Genomic DNA, 22,859 nt, shown 5'->3' on the forward strand with positions numbered 1-22,859 from the left:
TGAGTTTTACATATTTTCCCAGTTACACTAATGAAAAGGAATTTGTTGGAGAGCTCACCTCAGAATACAGCTGTCGGGCCCTAAATGTGTGTGCGGGCTCAGCCTCCGCAGGCCCCTACCCGTCTCTCTGCAGAAGTTTCTCTGAGTTGCTCAGACAGAGCAGTTCCAAAAGAAGCCCAAATTTGTCTGTGAACAGACGATTTCACGTTAATGAATAATTAAAATCATTCACATCGCTTTCTTTCATGTGTAGAATGCCAGATACCTCATTTCATTTTTTTTTTCTTTGAATAGTCCAAACCATTCCTTTTGGTAAGTGTAAAAATAACCTTTACTGACTTTTTAAAGATTTTGCTTTTCTGCCTTGGGTAATTATTCGAGTATCTGTTGAGTTTTTTTGCTACATGCACAACTCGAATGAAACAAAGGTATTTTAGAAGAGACCACCACTGACAGGGCCTTTGAATGGTTCCCATCAGTCAAGTGTGATGGGAAACACTTGTCAGGCGTAAAAGCCTTTAAAAACTTCACAGTCAGGAAGTTGCCTGGGGTGAGTGATACGTATTTTTAGGCTGCTTGAGTGTGTAATTTTTGAGCTCCTGGTTAGACCCGTGGCTCATGACAATAGTACTTTTCTAGATTCTTCGTTTTGAGACCTGTGCCCCATTTTACCACTACAGTCTGCCTACGCAGTCTCTTTGACCCTGGAGTAAGTAGTAAACTTCTTGTACTATGTGTCTAAACTCTCACAGAGTACTTCAATACACTGTCACTGTAGTCCACAGTAAACATACTTAGAAACATGTCTTGGAAAAGACATCCTTGCTTTGTCAAGAGTTTTTTGCTCAAGTGTTTCCGGACAGGTGACAGAAACGCAATGAGAATGGCCATCGTCCTTCACCTCAGCGAGCTTGAGAGCTGGTGGGCAGGATGGCTGCATCAGGAAGCTCCTAACAATCCCCTCAGAAACGTTACATAATAAATACACAGTAAATGCCGTGGGGTAGAGAGAGGAGCAGATAAGCTACAGGGAGACCTTGAGGAAGAGAATGAACAGAAATCACAGTCCATAAACTCTGAGCTCTTACAGAAAAAAGAAATTGGGTGCTCAATGTTTTTCCAAGTCAGCTTGATAATTTGGAGTCAGAGTTAAGGACAGTGGGATAGCAATTAAACCCAGGTCTGATATCAAGTGTAGGATTGAGGTAAAATAAAATTTTTATTGTAGCTCTCCTTTTATTTCTCCCAATAAATACCTCCTGCTTTTTGATTTTCCTGAATTGTATTAGTTGGCAGAAAGCTAAGCGGTCCTATGTTTCTAATTAAGAATTTGGATGGTTTGCTGGAGTTTTGAAGAGGTCATCTCTGGGTGTGTCTGCCTTGGGCCGTCTCCAGCAGCAATGATAGCCCATCCTTGGGAATGGAAATGTAATTCTTCATGTGACACGCTCAAGTAAACCACCTCTTCCTTTGTAAACAGAAGATGCTCAGTACAGTACTTAATCCGCCCTATCCTTGATTCCGCGTTTGTTTGTTTTTTTCAGGCTGTCACAAGATTGTGATGCCTTTGGCTGACCAACTGCTTCTATTGTTTTTGTACCAAGAAAATAGAAAGTTAACTCAAAGCGTAAACACTTGTAACTGCGTCTTCATGGCGACCAAGTGTCATGTGGCTTGAGGGGTTTAAAGTTTACTTTACCAGGACGCCTGGGTGGCTCAGTTGGTTGGACGACTGCCTTCGGCGCAGGTCATGATCCCGGAGTCCCGGGATCGAGTCCCACATCGGCTCCCAGCTCCATGGGGAGTCTGCTTCTCCCTCTGACCTTCTCCTAGCTCATGCTCTCTCTCACTGTCTCTCTCTCAAATAAATAAATAAAATCTTTAAAAAAAAAAAATAAAGTTTACTTCACCAAGTGTGTTTGGCTTGGCGTCCCAGCTCGCTACCAGCGACCCTGTTGCTAGGGACGGTGAGGCTGCCAGGCCCTCACCTGGCGTCAGACGTCTCTGTGTCTCTGTGGCGGGTGATTCTGTGCAGACTTCCGTGGTTTCCTTCAGAGACCCTGTCACACCCCTGCCTCATCCTCAGGATTTCTCGCTTCTGCTCCTTCCAAGTTTCCTTTTGCTTTTTCTGACTATTCATTAAGAGAACGTGTTCTGGATGATTCCATCCTTATCCCTCTTTGTACTGTGGTTACTCTCACTGAGTGATCGTTCCTGTTCCCATGCTTGAAATTGTTAATTAATGGTTAACAGCAGTTAAAAATTTTCTATCCATAGAAGTAACCTGGAATTGCTTCCATTTCCTTAGAAGTAACCTGGGGAAGTCTGGTAGCTTGCCTGGTTTTGATGTCCAGCTCTACTGCTTACTAATTGTGTGGCCCTGGGCAAATTATTGAACCTTCTCGTGCCTCAGTTTCCTCGTCCATTAAATGAGGATAAAAAAGTACCCAATAAGTGTAAAGCACAAAGCCTCATGTATTAACTACCCCAAACCCACACTCAATTTTATTTGGCTAATGTTTGGTTATAATGAGAGATGTCAGCTTTCTGTTTGATTATGAGAGATGTCAGCTCTCATCTTAGGTATTGCTTTCTCTCTGAAGCCTTCCCTGTGCTCCAGATCTCATCAGACCCTCCTGCCGTGTGCTCTCATAACACAGCCCCATTGCCAAGTTTCTGCCCTATGTGCTTATCATTTTGGTGGACTAATTCTTCCCCAGTATTTGAGGGGCTGTTGGATGAGAAAGGATGGAGTTGAATATGTCTGACTCCGTGAGATAGGAGCCACAGGAATGCAGACATCTCTCCTTGGGATTATAAACACTATCTGGAAATGAATGGGCTACCATAGAGGTAGCACGCCTCCATCACTGTTTGTGTTGAAACACGGTAGAGACAAGCCCTGAACAGTAATATCTAGAAGGAGATAGGTGAGTGGGACGATAGGATGCCTTCCAATCCTAGGAATCTGGCCACAGATCACTGAGAAGGCCTTGTGCCCACATTGAACCCCCAGTAAATGGCCCCAGAAGAATGAGTGCCAGATCATCCATCAAAAAGAAATGAGGTCGTCTTAATTATTTAAACCACTTGATGGATAATGCTATGCCATTTCTTGAAGCTGAGAATGTTATCACTGGTGAATAACTTTTCCTTTTTGGTCTCTTGCTGGAGGTGTGTCTGGATCTTGGTTTGCGTAAGCATGGCCTGTGTCATGTGAATAGAATGTGAACGTCCTTGAGAGTTGAAACGCTTACGTGAATTTTCGGGTGACGTGTTCTCTTCCAAATGCTTCTGATTTGGTTCTGGTACTGTAGGTTGATTTTGCATAGGTTGTTCAGGAAGTATTATGAAATTCACTTTTTTTTCCCCCTCACACCAGGATCACACCCACCCCTCTCGGGGAAGGGAAAAGCACCGTGACAGTTGGGCTTGTACAGGCACTGACTGCACACCTGAACATCAACTCCTTTGCCTGCCTCAGGCAGCCTTCTCAAGGGCCAACTTTTGGAGTTAAAGGTACGTGATTTAACAACTGGTACATTTTTCAGGGCAAAATTTGAGGCAGAGAAAAGTTTTGAAAGAACGTCATCGACAGATAGGGAGTTAAGACCAGAGGAACTGGTACATTCCAACCCCACGTGCACCCCCCTCACACACTCAGTATGTGGTGGTCACCCCAAGATGCCCCCCACTGCAGAGGGGGCTGCAGTCTGTGGGGAGGGGTCAGCCACGCCCCCCGGGGAAGCCCATTTCCCTGGTTCCCTAGAGCAGTCGCTGGGCCTGTGTTCACCACTCCAGCCTTGGGCGGAAGCCATCGAGCTCATCAGGACCTTCTTTGCCAAGCCGCTTTGCGATTCTGCCACTCGTATTGGCGTTTTATCATCCCTGCCACGGAGAAAGGCCTTTCCCTCTAAACAGTCAGAGAGCCTTTCAGCTGGGCCCGAGGGCTCATCCCGTCAAAGTTGTTGTCAGGCCGGCCGTGCTCTGGAAGCTGACCGGCCGTGGACTGAGCTGCCGGGAAATTTCTGTCTGGCTGTGCTGGGCCCACATCAGGCACGGGCACACTCCCTACTCCCTCTCCGCTGACTGGCCATGACGTCATTCTCCAGCTCACATTACAACAGCCTTTCCTGCTGCAATTACTATTGGTTCTTGGCACCAATGGTGGTTGTTCGCAGGATGATGTTTATGTTACCATCACAGCCGTTAATAAGTCCTGGCTCATTAAGTACCCATAACTCATAGGATGTCAGACATGATGCAGCGGGACGAACGCTAAACTCAGAGCAAGAAGGCTGTGGTTTTATCTGGGCCGTGTCGCTTACTGCTGTGTGACGCTGTGTTTGCTGGTTGTCACCTCGCTGAGTCACATCTGTGATTACGCAAAGTGGCTGATAGTATCTGGCTCGCTGAGTTGCGAGGGCCAAATGAGATAGCGTATAAAAGACATGGTGCACTGTGAAATGATAGGATGCGGGAGGTACCACTCTTGCTTAAAGAAAACAAAATCTTTTTAATGTAGTAACTTTACTATTTTGAGTGATAATCAGCACACCAGACCTTACATATGATTATCTAAAATCACTTGACTGAATTTTACCATGTGTTAGTCTGAGTTCACCAGATGGGTTTTTTTGAACCGAGTTTTTTGATACTTCAGGCATGTGCAATTTAGATAACACAGCTGCCTAGATCTAAGAATAAATGAATAAAATAATCTCGTGTTGGCTGTAATGACCTTTGCTATATTATTTTTACCTTTTTTTTTTTAAACCAAGACACTGAAGGCCTTCCATTGCACAGTTGGACAGAGTTGGGACTTTTCCCCCTTTTTGTTCTGCTTTGAGAGGCAGTTAATGTTTTTTACCACCTGTTATTTCATCTTGGGGGTGCCGGCCTTCCTGCTGGGTTGGGGGAGCTGTGACCCTAGGACCCTGATCATCCTGCATGGCCTTAGTTGGTGACGGATTTCAAACAATGCCTTCTCTGTCCTACAGGGGGCGCTGCAGGTGGAGGATATGCCCAGGTCATCCCCATGGAAGAGGTAAGATCTCCTCGGAAAAACGTGTCATGTGTCACTGTTTTTCCTTCCTGGAACTTTTTGCTGGGCCCCATAAGCCCAGGTCCAGTCCTTGATCCTCAATCCCAGAATCCTAAAGGCTCTGCAGACCAAAACCCTTTGCATGACATACAGTGGCAAAACCTGACATTGACTCTTCTGAGCCATTCGTGTCTATGGGATTTGCTGTAAACATTCATGATATTTTGCTGCAGATTTGATTCACGGATGCAGACCTAAACCCTGCTTGGGGTATATTATTAAAAAACTAGAGGTATATCACACTGTTTCCAAATGACCAAAAATTCCGAATTCCAAACTCCACATGGTTTCAAGGCTTCTGGAGAAGACAGTGGAGACCTAGCTCCCCATCAGTCGTCAGCTATACGTCCCAGTCAGGAGGATCTGGACTCCTCCCTTGGGCAAAGTGATACTCCAAAATAGTTCCAAAGAGGGGCACCTGGGTGGCTCAGATGGGTAAGCCTCTGCCTTCGGCTCAGGTTATGATCCTGGGGTCCTGGGATCGAGTCCAGCATTGGGCTCCCTGCTCAGTAGGGAGTCTACTTCTCCCTCTCCCTCTGCCTGCTTCTCCCTCTGCTCATGCTCTCTCTGTTAAATGAATATATTTTTTTAAAAATCTTTACTAAAAAAGAAAAAATAGTTCCTAAGAAAAATGGGCAAAAAAAGCCAAAGGTGTCCATTCTTATTTCTGTAAGAACTCCTACCCCCACATCACCACCCCCTTGTCCCCTGCATCTGACCATCTGAGCAGGCCTCCTCACTTCTCTCTGCATCAGCCTCTTACTTCTGGTCCCAAGAAATCTTTCCAAAACCCAAGTCTGAGCCGGTTGCTTTTCTGTTCAGTGCATCTCAGTGGCGACCCCCTCACCATCCATGTCGGGTAGCATGGCAGGTCCTCGTGTGCCCCAGCCTCCCTGCCTCAGGTCCCCACGGGCACCCGCCCTTTCCCCACCTCGTCAGACTCCCTGCCAACTCCTGGCCTCTCATCTCTTGATTCCAAGCCTGGAGAGTTCTTCCCTTCCTGTTGTGCCCTCCCTGCCTCAGCCTGTCCTTCTCTAGCTTTTGTTCCACCCCCCAGATCCCCTCAGATTCTGTTTCTCTCATCCGGATCGGTAGCCCGGGGTGCGTTAGAGGCCAGAGACCCGGCACGCAGCCCGGCGCCCAGCACACAACAGAGGCTCACTGGGAAATGTGTGTTGGTTCCGTTGGATGAATAGGAAAGGTGTTTACCTATGGAGGCCTGAGTGTCAGGGAAGCTACAAGGGCAATCTGGACACTTTTTGAGTATTGGGGGTGGGGTGAGAGAGAATAGTGCAGGGCATTGCTGAAAAGATAGCCCCGAGCCTCCCATCTGAACGGGGATGAGTAATATTCACAAGCCAGGAAGAACCAGAGCCAGGAAGCCAGGTTGGGGATCTGGAGTACCAGGAACATGCCCAGGGGAATGGCTTGGGGATTTCTGCGCAAATATTCAAAAGGCATTGGTGTCCTGCTGTCACATGGCATCAGCTGCATGGCTCAGACTTGGGGCAGACTTAAGGCATATGATAGTTGTAACTGCCTTGTGATCATTAGTGAGCCAGAAATAATCAGGCAGCTTGTTCCTTGAATTCAAAGACCTCTGGTATCTTGTTCATCTCTCTGTCTCCCCGGCTCTGAGCACAATGCCCAGCACTTAGATCATGTTTGTTGACCAAGTGCATGAATAGACAGTGTACCGAAAGAACCTTAATAAACAGTCATGGGGATATGTTTGAATAAATTCCAGATGGGTTGAGGAATTAAAAGTGAAAATACTGGGACTGGAAGGGTGAGAAGGAGCCAGGATTGTGAGGCTGGGGGAAGTATCCCAGGCAGTGGGACCTGCTCAGAGGACAGCACTGAGGCAGAAGGCATTGGTTCTCTTTAGCGAACAAGAGGGCACCAATTTGTGTCTGTGGGCCAGCAGGGGTGGAGGGAGTGAGGTATAAAAACGGGCGGGGGCCAGCTCTTTCAGGCTATGAAGTTCATGACCAAGAGCCTGGATATTATTGGAATATCATTGTCCGCCATTGAAGGAATCTTGACAAAGTAATAATATGATATAAATTGAGTTTTATAAGAATCCTCTTGGCTTCTGTGCAGAGAATAGACTGCCAGGAGTCCAGAGTGGATGCTAGGAGTCTAGAAGGAGAACCAGAGGAAAGATGGTGGTGTGGTCCAAGGTGGTGGCATTGAGGATGGAGAAAGGTTGTCAGCGACGGAAGACGTGTTTCCTCGGTTTGCAGAATTAGATGAGGGGCATGAGGAGGGGGAAGACATCCAGGTTAGCGAGCTGAGCAACCCCATAGTCATTTTAACAGAGGATGGAGGGAGGGGTACCTGTGTGGCTCAGTCCGTTAAGTGTCCAGTTCTTAATCTTGGCTCAGGTCTTGATCTCAGGGTCATGAGTTCAAGCCCCACATGACCTCAGGGTCATGAGTTCAAGCTCCATGCTTTGTGTGGAGCTTACTTTAAAAAAAAAAAAAAAAGGGTCAGAAATGGAGGATGGGGGGCCGGGGTAATGGCCATGTGGCTAAAGCTATGGGGGCAAAGGGGTTGTGGTCAGAAGAAGAGAGACCTGTTTGGGGCCAGTGGACACCCCAACGGATATCAAATAGGCAAAAGGAAAGAAAAACAGACCAGTTTTAATTTTAACATGGGGAAAGGATTCAACAGAAACGTCAGAAAAAGGGGGCACCTGGGTGGCTCAGAGGGCTAAGCCTCTGCCTTCGGCTCAGGTCATGATCCCAGGGTCCTGGGATCGAGCCCCACGTCGGCCTCTCTGCTCAGCAGGGAGCCTGCTTCCCCCTCTCTTTCTCTGCCTGCCTCTCTGCCTACTTGTGATCTCTGTCTGTCAAATAAATAAATAAAATCTTAAAAAAAAATAAATAAAAGCTAAGGTGTAGGGGAGCCTGGCTGACACACTGTTGAGTGTCTGACTCTTGATTTCAGTTCGGGTTTTGATCTCTTGGTTATCAGTTTGAGCCCTGTCTTGGGCTCCGCACTAAGTATGGAACCTACTTTAAAAAAAAAAAACAAGGTGTAAACTATTTTGGTGTTATGATCTTGATACTAGAAGTTATGAATTTTATAAAATATACATATGTAATTTTTCATATTTTCTACTTATCATATACTTTATATTATAAAATGAGGTTTTTACTGATCAGCTGGTGTTTTGGGCGTGGCATATCAATTCTTTCAGAAAGCAGTTTTGGTGGTATTATCAAGATTTTTAATCCAGAAACCACACTGCTGGAAATATATGGCTTATTAGCAACTAATTAAAAAAACTATTTGCATGTATTCTTTTTAATTGTAGCCTTCTTTGCAAAAGTGAAAATTGGGTTGCAATTTAAATATCTAGACATAAGAAACTGAAAACTTTTGGAACATCTATTCCATTATACAGACTCTGTGAACTGTAACTACATATAAACAAGATAGTTATATTAAAACACATAGAGTAATAAGTTCCTTAAATGAAAATTTACCAAATGTGTTAGAAGTATGCCCAGTCTACAAATAATAAACATGCATGCACTTAAGACCAGAATGAAAATAACAGAATAGAGTCTTGAGGGTGATAACATTTTTTTTACTTCTCAGGTTTTCTGTCATATATTATTCTTTTCTTACTGTTTATTTTATTCTCTGCCTCATTTTAAAGTATATTCGATGTGACACTATTTTCTAAATCATGAAAACAAGGAAACTGATTATTAAGGCCATCAGAATGTCTCACCCTTAACCCAGGAACAAAAGACGAAAGACTTTGTGGTGACCCAGTCGGCTTAAGAGTTCTTTGTTGTCAAGTGGAAAACTCTGACATTGATTTTTTGATTTAGGCTATTTTGTGGACTTAGCTCATGATAAGGCTATGTGTAATTAGTGCAATAGTTTATTTATTCAGAAAGCCCTGGAACACTGCCATGCTTGTCTGAGACCAGTAGAAAGACGTTTTCATGTCATTTACAGTTCAACCTTCACTTGACCGGGGACATCCATGCCATCACTGCTGCCAATAACCTCTTGGCTGCCGCTATTGACACGAGGATTTTACATGAAAACACTCAAACCAATAAGGTGAGAAAGTTTCTTTGCTGGCCCTTTTGGGCATCTTATCCCGGGATTTCCAGATTCTTAAGGAGTACATGAGAAAACTTTGAAGTCTGTAAACTGTCTGAAATTATATAAAACATTTTGTGAACTCTACTTGTCCTTATTTCTTGGGGAGAAGATCCATGCTTTGGTCTGCTTCTCAAATGAGTTTATGACCCCTGCTGTGTTGTTGGGTGAATTATGTTAGTTGTATGTTGAAACAGGACTTTCAGTTTTAAAGGCAGTTGGTAGACCAGTTCTCTTCATTCTGTTCAAAGGTCCAGTCCCTGGTCTGTACTAAGAGGATTAGAAAGTTATCTTTTATACTGTCATGTTACATGTAGCCATTCTAGATGTGATTTGAGAGGGATTAGACCCCCTTGTTGGGCTTCAGGTGCACACAGCTGATGTAAACAAACACCTGATGGGGATAGAGTACCAGGTGCTAATTGTTCATAGACAGAGGACATGGATAAAAGTGGGACTTTCTGGCATATTTACAAGGGTCTTGACTTCCTCCAATGAAAGTAATCCCTTGTGAGTTTTGGAAGCCAAATATAGATAAATATTAATTTGATGGTTGTGAGGCTATGTAGATAAAGAAATATTTATATTTATGCAAAGTCTTTGCAATGTGCCTTATTTCAGATCTAGTCAGATTTATTAAAACGATAGAACTTAAGGCTGCATGGTTTATATTAGCCAAGAATTTTAATAGGGTCTCTAATCTAAACAATTTGGTTATAAATGTAATGAACTTTGTCTTATCTGTGAATTATCCAAGTTCATAGTTGGCTCTTAAGCTTTTGTGGGGTTTTATTTTTGTTTTGTGTTTTTAGGCACTGTATAATCGACTCGTTCCTTTGGTGAATGGTGTTCGAGAGTTTTCAAGCATTCAGCTTGCTCGGCTGAAAGTAAGTTTGCACTTCCTGGCTCTTCCACAAGAAAATAATCCTGGAGACAAATCAGAAAGATGATCAAAACCAGCAATTTTGAACTTGATTTGATCTTGGTTTTCAGACACCCTTTGAGGTGTTAAAGTCTAGAGACAGACCAACGTAACAAAGAGAAGAGAACCAGAAACCTCAGACCTGATTATATCAAATTGCTGGTGGACAGACTAGTTCCCCTTTTGAGGTCTCCGTTCCTTCCATAAACTGAGAGGACTGCTTTGCAGACCCAGCGTACCTAGTCCACTGACAGATCAAATTTCTGAGAGCCCTTCTCTTTCATGAATTTTCTTCAATTTCTAGGAAATAAGATACATTTTCTCTGAAAATGTATCTATGTCAGGTTTTATGCAGGAAGATGCTAAGGTCGTACTAGTAAAAGCAATCTTAATTCTTACCTATATTATCATTTCCTAGTTCTGTTTGCTGCTGTCCTACTTATCACAGTGATTCCCCCTTGCTCTTTTCAGAGACTGAAAACTAACTTTAATGGTAAAACTGGCAGCCGCTGATGGGTGATCATTGATTTTAAAAACTCACCACCCTGCTTCCGAACCAAGTTTAGTTTGTTGAGACCATGTGCGCTGGACTAACCTCAGCAGCCACAACATGGGGGTCATTCCTGTTGGCATTTATGCTTTCACATTATTTTCTTATGCTTCATTAGGAGCTTTCAGAAAATGTTTCCTTTACAGAAATGGATGCACTCAGAGTTTTAATGACATTTTTTTCACAGTGTACTAGAGATAACTTGTTTTTTAAAAAACGGGCATCACCTTGACTTGAGTTATTGGTATTGGTGTTTGAAAGAAGAGCTAATGAACCAGAACGTCAGTTATGTGGACAGCAGCCGATGTCCCTTCTGAGTGGAGGACACGTGGCCACGTCGCCCAGTCCTGATAGTCTTGGGCCCGGACAGCAGCAAGTCGTGTTCTCTGTCCTAGCAGCCACGCCTGATTTCAGTGTCATTTAGGGTGTATTACAAATATCCATGTCTTGCATTTCAGGGATATTTGGGTAGGAATTGGTCTCACCCACAATTTATTATAAGTTCAGTGTAGTTTCTGGATTTTTTGTTTTGTTTTTATTTCAGTGTAGTTCTAAAAAGACTTCCGAGTCATGGAGGAAATAAAATAACAGGGATCATTTGGGATACATTTTGCTTTCTCTTCCTTGCTAAAATCGATCACATTTTTCCCCCTTCATCATTAGAAACTGGGAATAAATAAGACAGATCCCAACGCTCTGACAGAAGAGGAAATCGGGAAATTCTCCCGTCTCAACATCGACCCCTCCACCATCACGTGGCAGAGAGGTAGGCGCTACCTGTGGGCTCGGGGGTGACAGTTGTCCAGTTGCAGCGCTGAAATCGCTTTCCCAAGCACCTGGTCTCATGTCTTCCCCTCGCCCTCCCAGTGTGGGATCCGGACTCCCTCTGTGGGCTTCAAGAACAAGTCATCTCCCCTGTTCGCTCACCCACCTCGCATCCTACGTAGGAGGAAGAGTCACTCCCCCTCTGGAGCCTGCTGCTCCTCCCGGGCTCTGTCCCATTCACTCCCCCGACACACGTCCAGGGAGCGCTACTCCCTTTCCTTCTCCCTGGGTAGTAGCGCCTGAAGCTCAGGGAGTCTTGGAAGGGTCAGGAGGTCTGGATGCCTGGCCCTTCTGTACGTTCTCCTCAGACCTGCCCCCTCGCTTTCCTCCTTCCTCCCCACTTCCAGAACGTCTTTTATCAGACGCCTGCTTGACTGCTGTGAACTTGTAGTAGATGTTCTTGTGAGCACGCACCCATCATGCAGGTCGGCGGCTTCAGAACTAGAGATGTTCTTCTGTCACCCCTTTGCTCAGAAGCCCGTAGTGTGTGTGATAAAATCCCATGTGGGACACAGAGGCGGCCAGGAAGCTCATCCTGAAGCATCCCCGCGATGTGGCCCCGAGGGGCTTTTTCTCTATGTCTGCTTTCCAGACAGCTGGGCCAAACCTCGTCCTTCTGCCTGTCTGCCCCCCCGTCCCCACCCCGTCCCCTTGCCTAGACTCTCCTGGACACAGCCCGTATCCCCCTGTCACGAAGGGGACACAAAGCTTTCCTTCTGAGAATCTGTTCAACCAGTGCGTGAAGAGCCTAGTGTTTTCCTGTAAACCAGGACATGGAGAGACAAAGACCAGAGGCTGAGTCTTGGCTCCACCGGGTAGGAGCTGTGCAGCTTTTAACAAGCGACTGTCTCCGTTTTCTCATGCGTAAAATGGAACAGTAGTTAGCCAAGTCTGCCTGGTGGCTTGGTTCTGCTGCCACAAGAGAGCGCTTTGCAAACTCAACGGCACTGCCCAAGCCATCAGCAGACGCCATCATGGGAGCCGTAGCAGGAGTGTTCTGAGCATTTGTCTCCCATGCTGAGGGAGAGGAACGCCATTTTGGAAACTCAAAAAAATATAGTTTTTTTTGTTTACATTTTATAGATTTTTATATAAAATCTATATATGTAGAATCTATAAAAATTTATAACTTTTTAAATAAAACCTACAGGTCTATAGATTTTGGATCCTGCCAGCTTCGTGTATGTTACAAGTAGCACGTTCCATTTCATTGGCTCTTTATTGTGGTGGTAACTTTACATGGATCTAGAATATTCCTTTGTGAATGAACCACAATTTATTATTTAATAGAGAAACGACAGTTGTAATAATGGGTATGAACGTCATCAGCATTTTACTGGGAAGCCTGCTGACTTTTTTTAATAATGGAAGTGACAGCTTTTCAAAAGCTATTCCAGATAAACACGAGAATTATGTGATTGTTTAATGGTACTAAAGTAAAGAAAATATTATGGGTGTCAACAAGCAACCTGGATTGGAAGAGTTTAGAATGACATTTGCTAGGTAGTTTGGCTCTGACTCCCATGAATTAATATAAAAAATGGAACTCTTTACCAAGTGAATTGAGGACATTTAATGTAGAGTCTTTTTTTTTTTTTTTTTTAAGGCAATATGAGGTTTGACCTAGAAATAGCGTAATCCTCATGATGAGATTAGGTCCTTATATGACTTGGGGGACACTCAGGGATGGTGTGGGGCTGCACACCTCGCCTCGGACTATACAAATGGCATGGATTTATGGAAGGACCAGCCTTTCCTTTCTGCCTTTGGAAGAAATGTAACTGATGTTTCTTTCACCCTGTGTCTCCTCTCAGAAGCTTATGGGCCTCATTGCCTGGCAATAACATGGGACCAGAGCCAATAGACTATTCCAGAAACAAAAAGAAGGAACAAATAGGGACGCCCAGGTGGCTCAATGGGTTAAGCATCTCCCTTTGGCTCAGGTCATGATCTTAGGGTCCTAAGATCGAGTTCCGCATTGGGCTCCTTGCTCAGTGGGGAGCCTGCTTCTCCCCCTGCTTGTGCTCACTTGCTCTCTGTCTCTCTCTTTCCTTCTCTGGCAAATAAATAAAATCTTAAAAAAGAAGAAGGAGGAGGAGGAGGAGGAACAGTAGCCACCAAGCCATTTTGTAGCTCCCAGAGGAGCAAGAGCCCCTGCCTCTCTGAGCACCGCCCCTCCCATGTAGGGGGCTACAGTCTTCTCTTCTCTCCTGTCTCGTTGGTTCATCCACCTCCAGGCCATTAGACAGAGGTCCCACAGGCCTCAGTCACCCTCAGTGAAGTCACATCAGTTCTTGGTTCCCAGCACAGCCCTCCCAGCTAGCCTTGCAGGGAATCATGACAGTTCTACCCCCAAAACGAAAACAGTGGCCATGCCCTCCCTGATCAAGTGCCTTGACCCGCCCAGCACCCCAACCGCTATTGTTCAGGAAACCGCTCCGCTCACCTTGGGTGTTCCTCAGAACATAGGCAGCACGGTAGTGCCTGAGGCCTCCCGCAGACCCACACTCACCTGCACCTTCCATCTCTCCTGTGCGAGTCCGAGCTTCCGATCTGAGATTGACATCTGGTTCGTCTTTGCGTCCCTGGCCCGCTCGTGTGGGACCTGGCACAAAACTGGCCCTCAGTGACTCTTCTGGAGTGAACACGTGCGTTCTGCCATCCAGCTTTAGCTCTAACATTGAGAGGCCGGAATGAAGCATCACTAACTTACGGTTCCTTCCTGGTATCTACCTTGTGTGTAGGAATTTAATTTTCCCATCTCTTCCGTGGCCTTGGCACACCCACACGTCTCCCCACCAAGCATCCAAAACCTGCTGGGACCCCGTAACACACACAGCCTTCCAATGGCCCTGCTTCGAGCGGATCCTGCCAGACTTTTTTATGTTTTTTTTTTGTTTGTTTGTGTTCTCTCTGCTCAGTAACAGCAGCTGAATTTCCAACGCAAACATCATACCCGTCTTATGCCAGGATTGCGTATCCCGCACATCAGAGTGGGAAGTGTTTTTACTGTGACTGTGCCACAGGTCTTGGCAATAAGTACTAGCTAGTGGGAGTTTTAAAAAGCGTTTCTTAATCTGTGTAGACTCTGGCTGGACCTTCAAATCATCCAGGCCTGTATGTGTTTGACGTGTGAAGTTTGAGTGTGCGTGTGAGTGTGTTTGTGTATCTGAGTGTGTACATGAATGTGAGAGAGAGGGCGTGTTGCATGGAGAGTGGCACCGGCTGAGTCAGGGAACAATGGGAGGGCAAGGTGGGCAGGCCGGCGGAGGCCTCGTGTGGGAAGGAAAAGCTTGACATTTCTCTCCTAAGATGCTCTCAGTCCCCAAATACAGAATTCTCACCATCAGGTTTGTCAGGGCCATATAATGCGTCGTCACGGCGGACAGCTTGTTCTTGGAAGCCACATGAATTATTAGTGAAGCCCGCATCCTTCTCGCTGATTTCTTGCCATCGTCATTCCGGTTTGCACTCAACAGACCTAGTTTCCACAAACAAATGCAAGTCAGCGCCGTTCAGACAAACCAGTGAAAGCCATACAAATTGGTACCTGCTTTAATCACAACTGACTTCTTCCCTCCCTCCCCACCTTACTGCTTTATTGTATTGGGGTAAAATAATACGTATCATGAAATTTTAACCATTTATGAGTGTTAAGATCTGTGTTAAATACGTTCACTAGGCTTCCAGGGGTTATGCCATCCCAACACTCTATACCTGGAACCTTCCATCATCCCCAAGAAAAACTATGTACCCATTGAACAATAACTCCCCATCTCCCCAGTCCCCCACAACCACTGTTCCACGTTTTCACTCTGTGAGTTTGGTAGTTCACGTCAGTGGGATCATACAATGTTAGTCCTCTCTCTCCGGCTGATTTCACGACGCATACCATTCCCATGTCTGTCCGTGTGGTTGTTTGTTCCCTTGGTTTGGGCTGTGTGATCGTCTGCAGACCACATTTTCTTCATCCTGTTGATGGACACTTGGCTCTTCCACCTTTGGGTGTCGGGAAGGATGCCGCAGTGAATGTGAATGCTCAGAGACGTGTTCGAGTCCCTGCTCTGGGTTCTGGCTGTATACCTAGGACCGTCGTGGCTGCATCCTGCGGTGGTTCAGCATTGAACGCTTTCAGAACCAAAATTGGCTTCTTCTTGTGACTCGGGTTCAGGGTACAATGTGACCACATCGGAAATGGTTTTCCTTTACTACCTAGTCAAACACGGCACCCCGCCTTCACCCCCACCCCGACACACCCTATCATATCACCGCCTTCGTCTTGCTACGGCACTCAGTGCCGCCTGATGTTTTCAATCTGGCTCTATGTCTGTTCCCTGGGATGTCAGGGGCAGCATAGCCAGACCAGCCTCTTGCCCCCCACGGCCTCCTTGGCCCTCACGACAGTTCCAGGTGCACGGGGTAGCTGGTCTGTACCTGTGGATTGAAGAAGCTTTATCTCTTTTTCAGTATTGGATACAAATGACCGATTTCTACGAAAAATAACGATTGGGCAGGCCCCTACCGAGAAGGGCTATTCCCGGCAGGTACGTGACCTTTCTGTGTGGGCGTGGCTCCATTCTTGCTAGTGATGGTTTGCACCAACCCCGATGTGGGTTCTCTGCTTCTCTCCTCTCGGTCGTCCACCTACAGTGGCCAGTATGTTTCTCATCATGTCAAGGTGTTGCTCCCATCCCTCAGCAGGACTGGGAGGGGTGCAGGAGGCAAAACGGCCCCGGTATTTTCTTACTATCCTTTTCCTGGGTGACTTCAGTTGTAGTTCTGGGAAGAACCCCTCAGGGTGTCTTTTGAATATAAATTTTTACATATTTTATTATAAATCCATGAAGTTCATTCTACCTCTGCCTAACAACGGAAAAAAGAAAATCTCAAACACATTACTCAAGTTTCATAAACCAAAGAGTAAACACCTCGTTATTTAGTAGCCTGAAATGTTTTGAAGAATAATGTCCTGTTACCCAAAAGCAGAAACCGCAGAAGGTAAGTTACGATGTTTACTTCCATTTCATGTGGAGACAGATGCTTAGGGAGCATAAAATCACTCTGTGATTTTTCAGTCAGGTACAGCACGCCTCTGGATTTTTTTTCCCCCTTAGATTTTATTTATTTATTTATTTGACGGAGAGGGGTGGGGCACACGCAGGGGGAGCAGCAGAGGGAGAGAAAGAAGCACACTCCCTACTGAGCAAGAACCCCAGCATGGGGCTCGATCCGAGGACCCTGGGATCATGACCTGAGCCGAAGGCAGATGCTTAACAACTGAGCCACCAGGTGCTGCACGGGGAGAGTGTGATATTCACACCAATGCTAAGGGTAAAGCAGATTGCGAAGAGTTGCCACAGACAAAGACGTCCTGACTGATCACGCAGGAGTGAGCCCTGGGCTGGCCTCGGGTTTCTCACCGATGGCGCCAGTGGCCAGTGGCCCTGGGAAATGGATCCCAACTTCGGAAGGGAAAGGAGTTTGCATCCTAGAATCCCCAAGGAGAAGGAGGGCTGCAGCAGCCGTCAGGCCCGCTGAGCAGAGAAGGCAGAGGCCACAGCTGGGCCGGGTCGGACCTGGCAGGGCTTGCTGTCCGTGTCAGCGGTCACGGACGTGACATCCAGAAACGTGAAAGAAGAGATCGTTTTGACGTCATAAGAAGTTAAGATTTTGGACATGGAAAGCTGACATGTACAAAAACATCAAAAGACCAGTAACAGAGCAGGAGGGAATGTTTGCATTAGCTGTAACGAAGGAGTCGGGCACCAGACGGAAGAGCTCCCTCGTTGTGATCCTGGCACGCTGCTCTCAGTGCGGCCTTCACGGCTCCCCTTTACAGCCCAGACTGCCTGGGGGCTCCTGGGGGGCTCGGTCAGTTAGGTGGCTGCCTTCAGCTGGGGTCATGATCTCAGGGTCCTGGATGGAGCCCTGCTCAGCGGGGTGTCTGCTTCTCCCTGTCCGCCTGACCCTCCCCCTGTTCATGTGCTCTCGCTAATAAATGAAATCTTAAAAGAGAAAGAAACTGGGACTGCCTGTCCCACAACTCCCTCTTTCCTTTGCCTGCTCTCTCTCTCTTTTTTTTTTTAAGATTTTATTTATTTATTTGACAGACAGAGATCACAAGTAGGCAGAGAGGCAGGCAGAGAGAGAGGAGGAAGCAGGCTCCCTGCTGAGCAGAGAGCCGGATGCGGGGCTCGATCCCAAGACCCTGGGATCATGACCTGAGCTGAATGCAGAGGCTTCAACCCACTGAGCCACCCAGGCGCCCTGCCTGCTCTCTTTATCTTGCATGTTTCTGCCTCCCCCTGCTCAGACGTTTTATGTGAGTTTTCTAAGGGGCAGGAGTTTTTGTCTTCTCTCTTCCTGCTGTACTGTCAGAGCAGCGAACTTCGTTATACAGCAGTAGAAGGTATTCGGTAATTGCTAAGTAGAATAAGAGCAGTTTGCAAACACAAATAAAATGCCAACAAGTGGTCGTAAAATTGCAAGTTAAAACAATGAGGTGCTATTTACCTGTGAGCTTATAAAAACACATAAATCAGGGTGTGTTTTCTAAGTCTGGTTTACAAATGGGAAAGGCAGGCGTATTATCTTCAGTTACTTACCCAAGGTTCTATCTTGAAATGCTTTATGCCTACATTTATTTTTAAATAAAAAGATTATGTTTAAGAGCTTTAACTATTTTTTTTTAACCCTAAGACTCTTGACATATATCTTTTTAAAGATATACTTATTTGAGAGAGAGAGAGAGAGAAAGGGGGGTAGGGAGGAGCAGAGGGAGAGGGAGGCTTCCCGCTGAGCCTAGAGTCTGACGAGGGGCTCAACCTCATGACCCAAGATGATGACCTGAGCCGAATTCAGGAGCTGAATGCTCAGCCAACTGAACCACCCAGGCGCCCCTGACATATTTTTATGTTAGTAAAGGTAGCACTATATCATTTTTAACAGCTATATAATACTCCTCTTGCGGATGTATTATAACCAATTAGGCCAGTTCCTATAAATGGGCACTCAGGGTACTTGTTATGTTGGACTCATAAGCTGCAGGAATATTACACACATAATTGTGTAGATTGTCTGACAATATCCTCAGGACATATTCCCAGATCTGTAAGTGGAGAGCCAAAGAAGAAGATTCCCAGTGTTGATACACATTCCCACATTACCTTCCAGAAAAGCCATGTTGATCACATTCATCCAACATCATATATTGTCCTTTGTGTAAATTTGTGAAAAACAGTAACAATCTCTGTATATGATTCTGAAATACTTTATTTGCAAAACAAAAATGACCAGCCTAATCATAAGTACATCTTTGTTAGTAAAATTAATAAGTGATGTTGATTTACTTTTTTTTAAAGATTTTATTTATTTATTTGTCAGAGCACAAGCAGACAGAGGGAGAAGCAGGCTCCCTGCTGAGCAAGGAGCCCAGTGCGAGACTCGATCCCAGCACCCTGAGCCAAAGGCAGACGCTTACCACACTGAGACACTGAGGCCTCCCAATAAGTGATATTTAAATTAACCAATTTGTTTTTTGATGTTTTTCAAGGTAGAAAATTTTGAAGTTATAATGACTACTAATGTAGAGCTTATATGTATATTATAAATACTACTTAATATGTGTATTATAAATACTACTTAATTACGTAGTTACTATTTGAAGAGTATCTCTACTCTCATGTTTTGCATAGAAAGCCTCCGAATTTTCAGGCATTTTTAATATGCACTGTTTAGTGCATATTAAGGGAAAGTAGTGTAGAGAATTCCAACTATCACATAATGACAAGTCACTGGTGTTTAGAATGGATTATATTGAAAATGTAATAATTGAGCATAGTTGTATTTGACTTCTGGGTAATATTTTTTTCACTACATCAGTGACTAATGAAATCTCAATGTGGAAACTGCCAGAAAGCTCCTTATTTCCTTCATTTCCTTTCTTGTTGCTGACGGAAATGAACAATAAAATGTCTTATAAGGTCACCCCACCAGGGCACAGCCCTTTTCTCTCTGTGTAAGCTTGCATTTGGCTGCCTCACGGGCTCCTTGGGAAGAAGAGAATATAGGCAGAGCCTGATGAAGTGATTTTGTCCAGTGGCTGAATTAGGAGGAGGAGGAAGGCAGGTTCCTTGTTTCTCTTTTAGTTCCTATTGGACCATCTACAGCCTGCAGCGAGAGCCAGCAGAGGACTAGGAAGGCCCAGGCGTATGTCATAGAAAGTAGCTGCTGTCCAGCATTCATTGCCGGTTGCTTCAAGGTCTGATGGGGCCAAGCCCCCACGGACAGCTGAAATTTGATTCTGTTGTCACCTTTGACTTGGGGGACTACACATGATGGAGTGTCCACACTGCTCTGTGAAGCTCTCTGGGAAACCGGCCTCAGCACCGTCTCTCACTGTCTGCTCCTCATCTCTTTGCTGGACGGACAAATGCCACCCCCAGACACCCGACAACAACAGTGCAGGAGGCCAGCAGCTATTTATTTAGGGGCCGCGCACTGAGTGCCTGCTGTTTCACGCACTGTCCTCCATGGTGGGGACGTGGGAGTGAACCTTCCCAAAGTTCTTGCCTTCAGGGCCCCACTTTTGGTCATGAAGAGACATGCGTCAGACAGTCCCATTAGCCATTAATCACAAATCTGAGACATGCTACAAAAGCCAACCACCTAGTGTCATAGCAGGGGTCACCCCGGCCCAGCTCAGCAGAACAAAATCCAGGAAGGGCATGGCTACTGGTAGAGAACCCGCCCCAGAGGACACCAGGCACAAGACCGTGCATGTTTCCAGCACTCCAGACACTCGAGGATGTGAGATCGGCACACTGAGGCTAGACCCCCCCGGCCCTTCGGGAACTTAATCGCTGAAGTACGGCTCCTGGTGCAAATGGCCATCCACATGGCACCACCGCTGACCAGTCCTTCTTCTGCCTTTGCTTTTCAGGCACAGTTTGACATTGCAGTGGCCAGCGAGATCATGGCTGTGCTGGCCTTGACTGACAGCCTGGAGGACATGAAGGAGCGGCTGGGAAGAATGGTGGTGGCCAGTGACAAAAGTGGGCAGCCCGTGACAGCGGAAGATTTGGTGAGTGTATCCATCCCAGGAGCTCTGGAGAGCTTGTAATGTCCCTGGCCCGTGTTCAGGAGAATGGAGGTCATCTTCTTACCAGCGTGTGTCACAGACATCCCAGACCATGTCTACACTCATGTTTTCCCCTCACAAGCCTGTTGTCTTACAGCGTCTATGATGTGCTTGTCCCTGGCTGCAACCACAGCACGTGACATGTATTTTCTAAGCGTTTCAGGACTCTTGGCAGCCCCGATCTCTGCTCTCTGCCCCAGGCAGGGCGACCTCCTTGTAGCTCGTGGCTTTTTCATAAAGGCCAATAGTGCCTGCTTCCAATGGAGGAAAATCGCCTTTCAAAAGAATAAGAAGAAAGTGACTCCACCTTCATGAGAGGGAGCGTAGAGCGCAGATTCATGAAAGGGAGCATAGAGTGCAGATTGGCCCTGACTTGTTTAATTCTGTGCTTTCTTTATATTTGGGTATGACACCCAAATCCCCTTAAATCCTTCTTAGCATCTAGCTCCCCTTCGAGTGCAACAGTGCCTCCCGTTAGCTTTCTGGGTACCCTGGCGCGTCACTGTCCCTTGTAGCACTCATTCTGACTTGGCACACCCATCGTTTTCCCTCTTCATAATCACCATCTTTGCTGTTACCTTAAACCCTGTTGGTATGGCTGTTTCACGTGTTTGAGTGTAGGTGGGACGGAGGCATCGGGAAAGCCATCGAGCACCCTAAATTTCAGCTAACTTTCCCACATACAGGTCACGTACCATGATGGCAGCTCAAATGCACGCTGATGGTTGGAAAGGGAAAAGACAAATTAATATTTTAATTCCGAGAGCTTAGGGCATAATTGGACCCTTTGCCAGAGTGTCTTAATCACTTTTTGGCTGCTTTTGAAGAGACATATCTGACTGATTTGTCTCGTAGGTCTTGTGCACTAAATTAAATATTTTTGTTAGCAGCCCCTAGGATGCTTCATATAATAAAGCTGAATGAGAAAACCCATATCCAGGTTGCCGTTAAGGGTACTGTTTTTTATAAACCACGAACATGTGACATGTCTACGTAAACTAACATATTATGGTTTCCATATCAATATATTCCCCTGTATCCTCTTAATCTTGGGTATCAATAAATACGCATCCAAAATAATTTGAAACTTATTCTGCAACATGATTTCCCCTACATTTATTTTCACATGTGTATGGCAAAAACCTTAGATCTGAAAACAAACCCCAAGTTTACTCTCTTTAATCATATTTTGTGTCTCTTTTTTACAAAAAGTGCCCAACTTCTTCCAGTTATGTTTCCTACCAGCTGGAACTATCAATAGCTGGTCTTTCATGGAAAATTAAAGGAAGATTTTAAGAGCTTCCATCTTTTCTTTTCACTCCTTTATAATTTTTTATATACTCTGATTTGGCCAAAAGGACTTAGGTCTTGCACAAGAATTCGAGTAGATAGCTTCTCAGCATTTCTTATAAGGTGATTGACTCCTGGCATCCTCTGGAAGAATGTGTCCAAACTCTCTCCTCCTGGACACGGACCATGGAACAGGTGCTGAGTTCACAGTGGCCATGACAGCCCCAGAGCTGCTGTCTGCATGGGCTTGAGGATAGTGTGTTGGAGCAACGAAAGATGAGAGATGTCTCAGGAAAATCAGCAGGTGTGTGCTACCTGAGGCGGTCGAACTGAAATGTCCACCTTCCTTCAGCCTCTAGTTTCTTGCTTATACCAGGAAGTGTAAGCAAACGCAGCATCCAGAAAGCTCAGCAGACTGCTGTTTTTCTGTCTGCTCTGTGTAAAGAAAAGAACTAATTTCTTTGAGCCCTTCCTAGCCAGTGAGTCTCACAGTAAAACATCTTAATATTGCTGGGACTGCCTGGGTGGCTCAGTGGGTTAAGTCTCTGCCTTCAGCTCAGATCCTGATCTCAGGGTTCTGGGATCAAGTCCCATATCAGGCTCTCTGCTAGGCAGGGAGCCTGCCTCCTCCTCTCTCTCTCTCTACTTGTGATCTCTCTCTCTGTCAAATAAAATCTTTTAAAAAAAATCTTAATATTGCTTATAATAGGTTGGTGGCATTTTGTATAACATCTATCTTGTACAGTAAAGCAGAAAATAAGTTGGATTTTCCTGTAAACTTAAACCCTCAAGATTCTGCCCCCTGATGTGTTGAGATCTGTGACGTGCCACGTTTATCTTCTCAAGGCCATGTTCCCACGGTGTTTATACACATTGCCGCCTTACAGTGCGGCCAAGGCAC

At 45.6% G+C, this 22,859-nt stretch overlaps 1 protein-coding gene across 2 annotated transcripts in view; it reads left to right on the forward strand.

The window, feature by feature from the left end:
- MTHFD1L (methylenetetrahydrofolate dehydrogenase (NADP+ dependent) 1 like) overlaps window positions 1–22,859 on the forward strand; it is a 190,611-nt gene that overhangs the window by 52,433 nt on the left and 115,319 nt on the right. The window contains exons 12-18 of one of the 2 annotated variants that reach the window (XM_047733489.1): window positions 3,383–3,519; window positions 5,001–5,047; window positions 9,083–9,190; window positions 10,045–10,119; window positions 11,368–11,470; window positions 15,997–16,073; window positions 20,471–20,611. In XM_047733489.1, coding sequence (XP_047589445.1) covers window positions 3,383–3,519; window positions 5,001–5,047; window positions 9,083–9,190; window positions 10,045–10,119; window positions 11,368–11,470; window positions 15,997–16,073; window positions 20,471–20,611 — 688 coding nt within the window. Of the gene's footprint in view, window positions 1–3,382; window positions 3,520–5,000; window positions 5,048–9,082; window positions 9,191–10,044; window positions 10,124–11,367; window positions 11,471–15,996; window positions 16,074–20,470; window positions 20,612–22,859 lie in introns of those variants that run through there. The other variant, XR_007128113.1, reaches the window with a different exon arrangement.

This window comes from Lutra lutra, chromosome 6, assembly GCF_902655055.1.
Source record: "Lutra lutra chromosome 6, mLutLut1.2, whole genome shotgun sequence".
Classification (NCBI taxonomy): domain Eukaryota; kingdom Metazoa; phylum Chordata; class Mammalia; order Carnivora; family Mustelidae; genus Lutra; species Lutra lutra.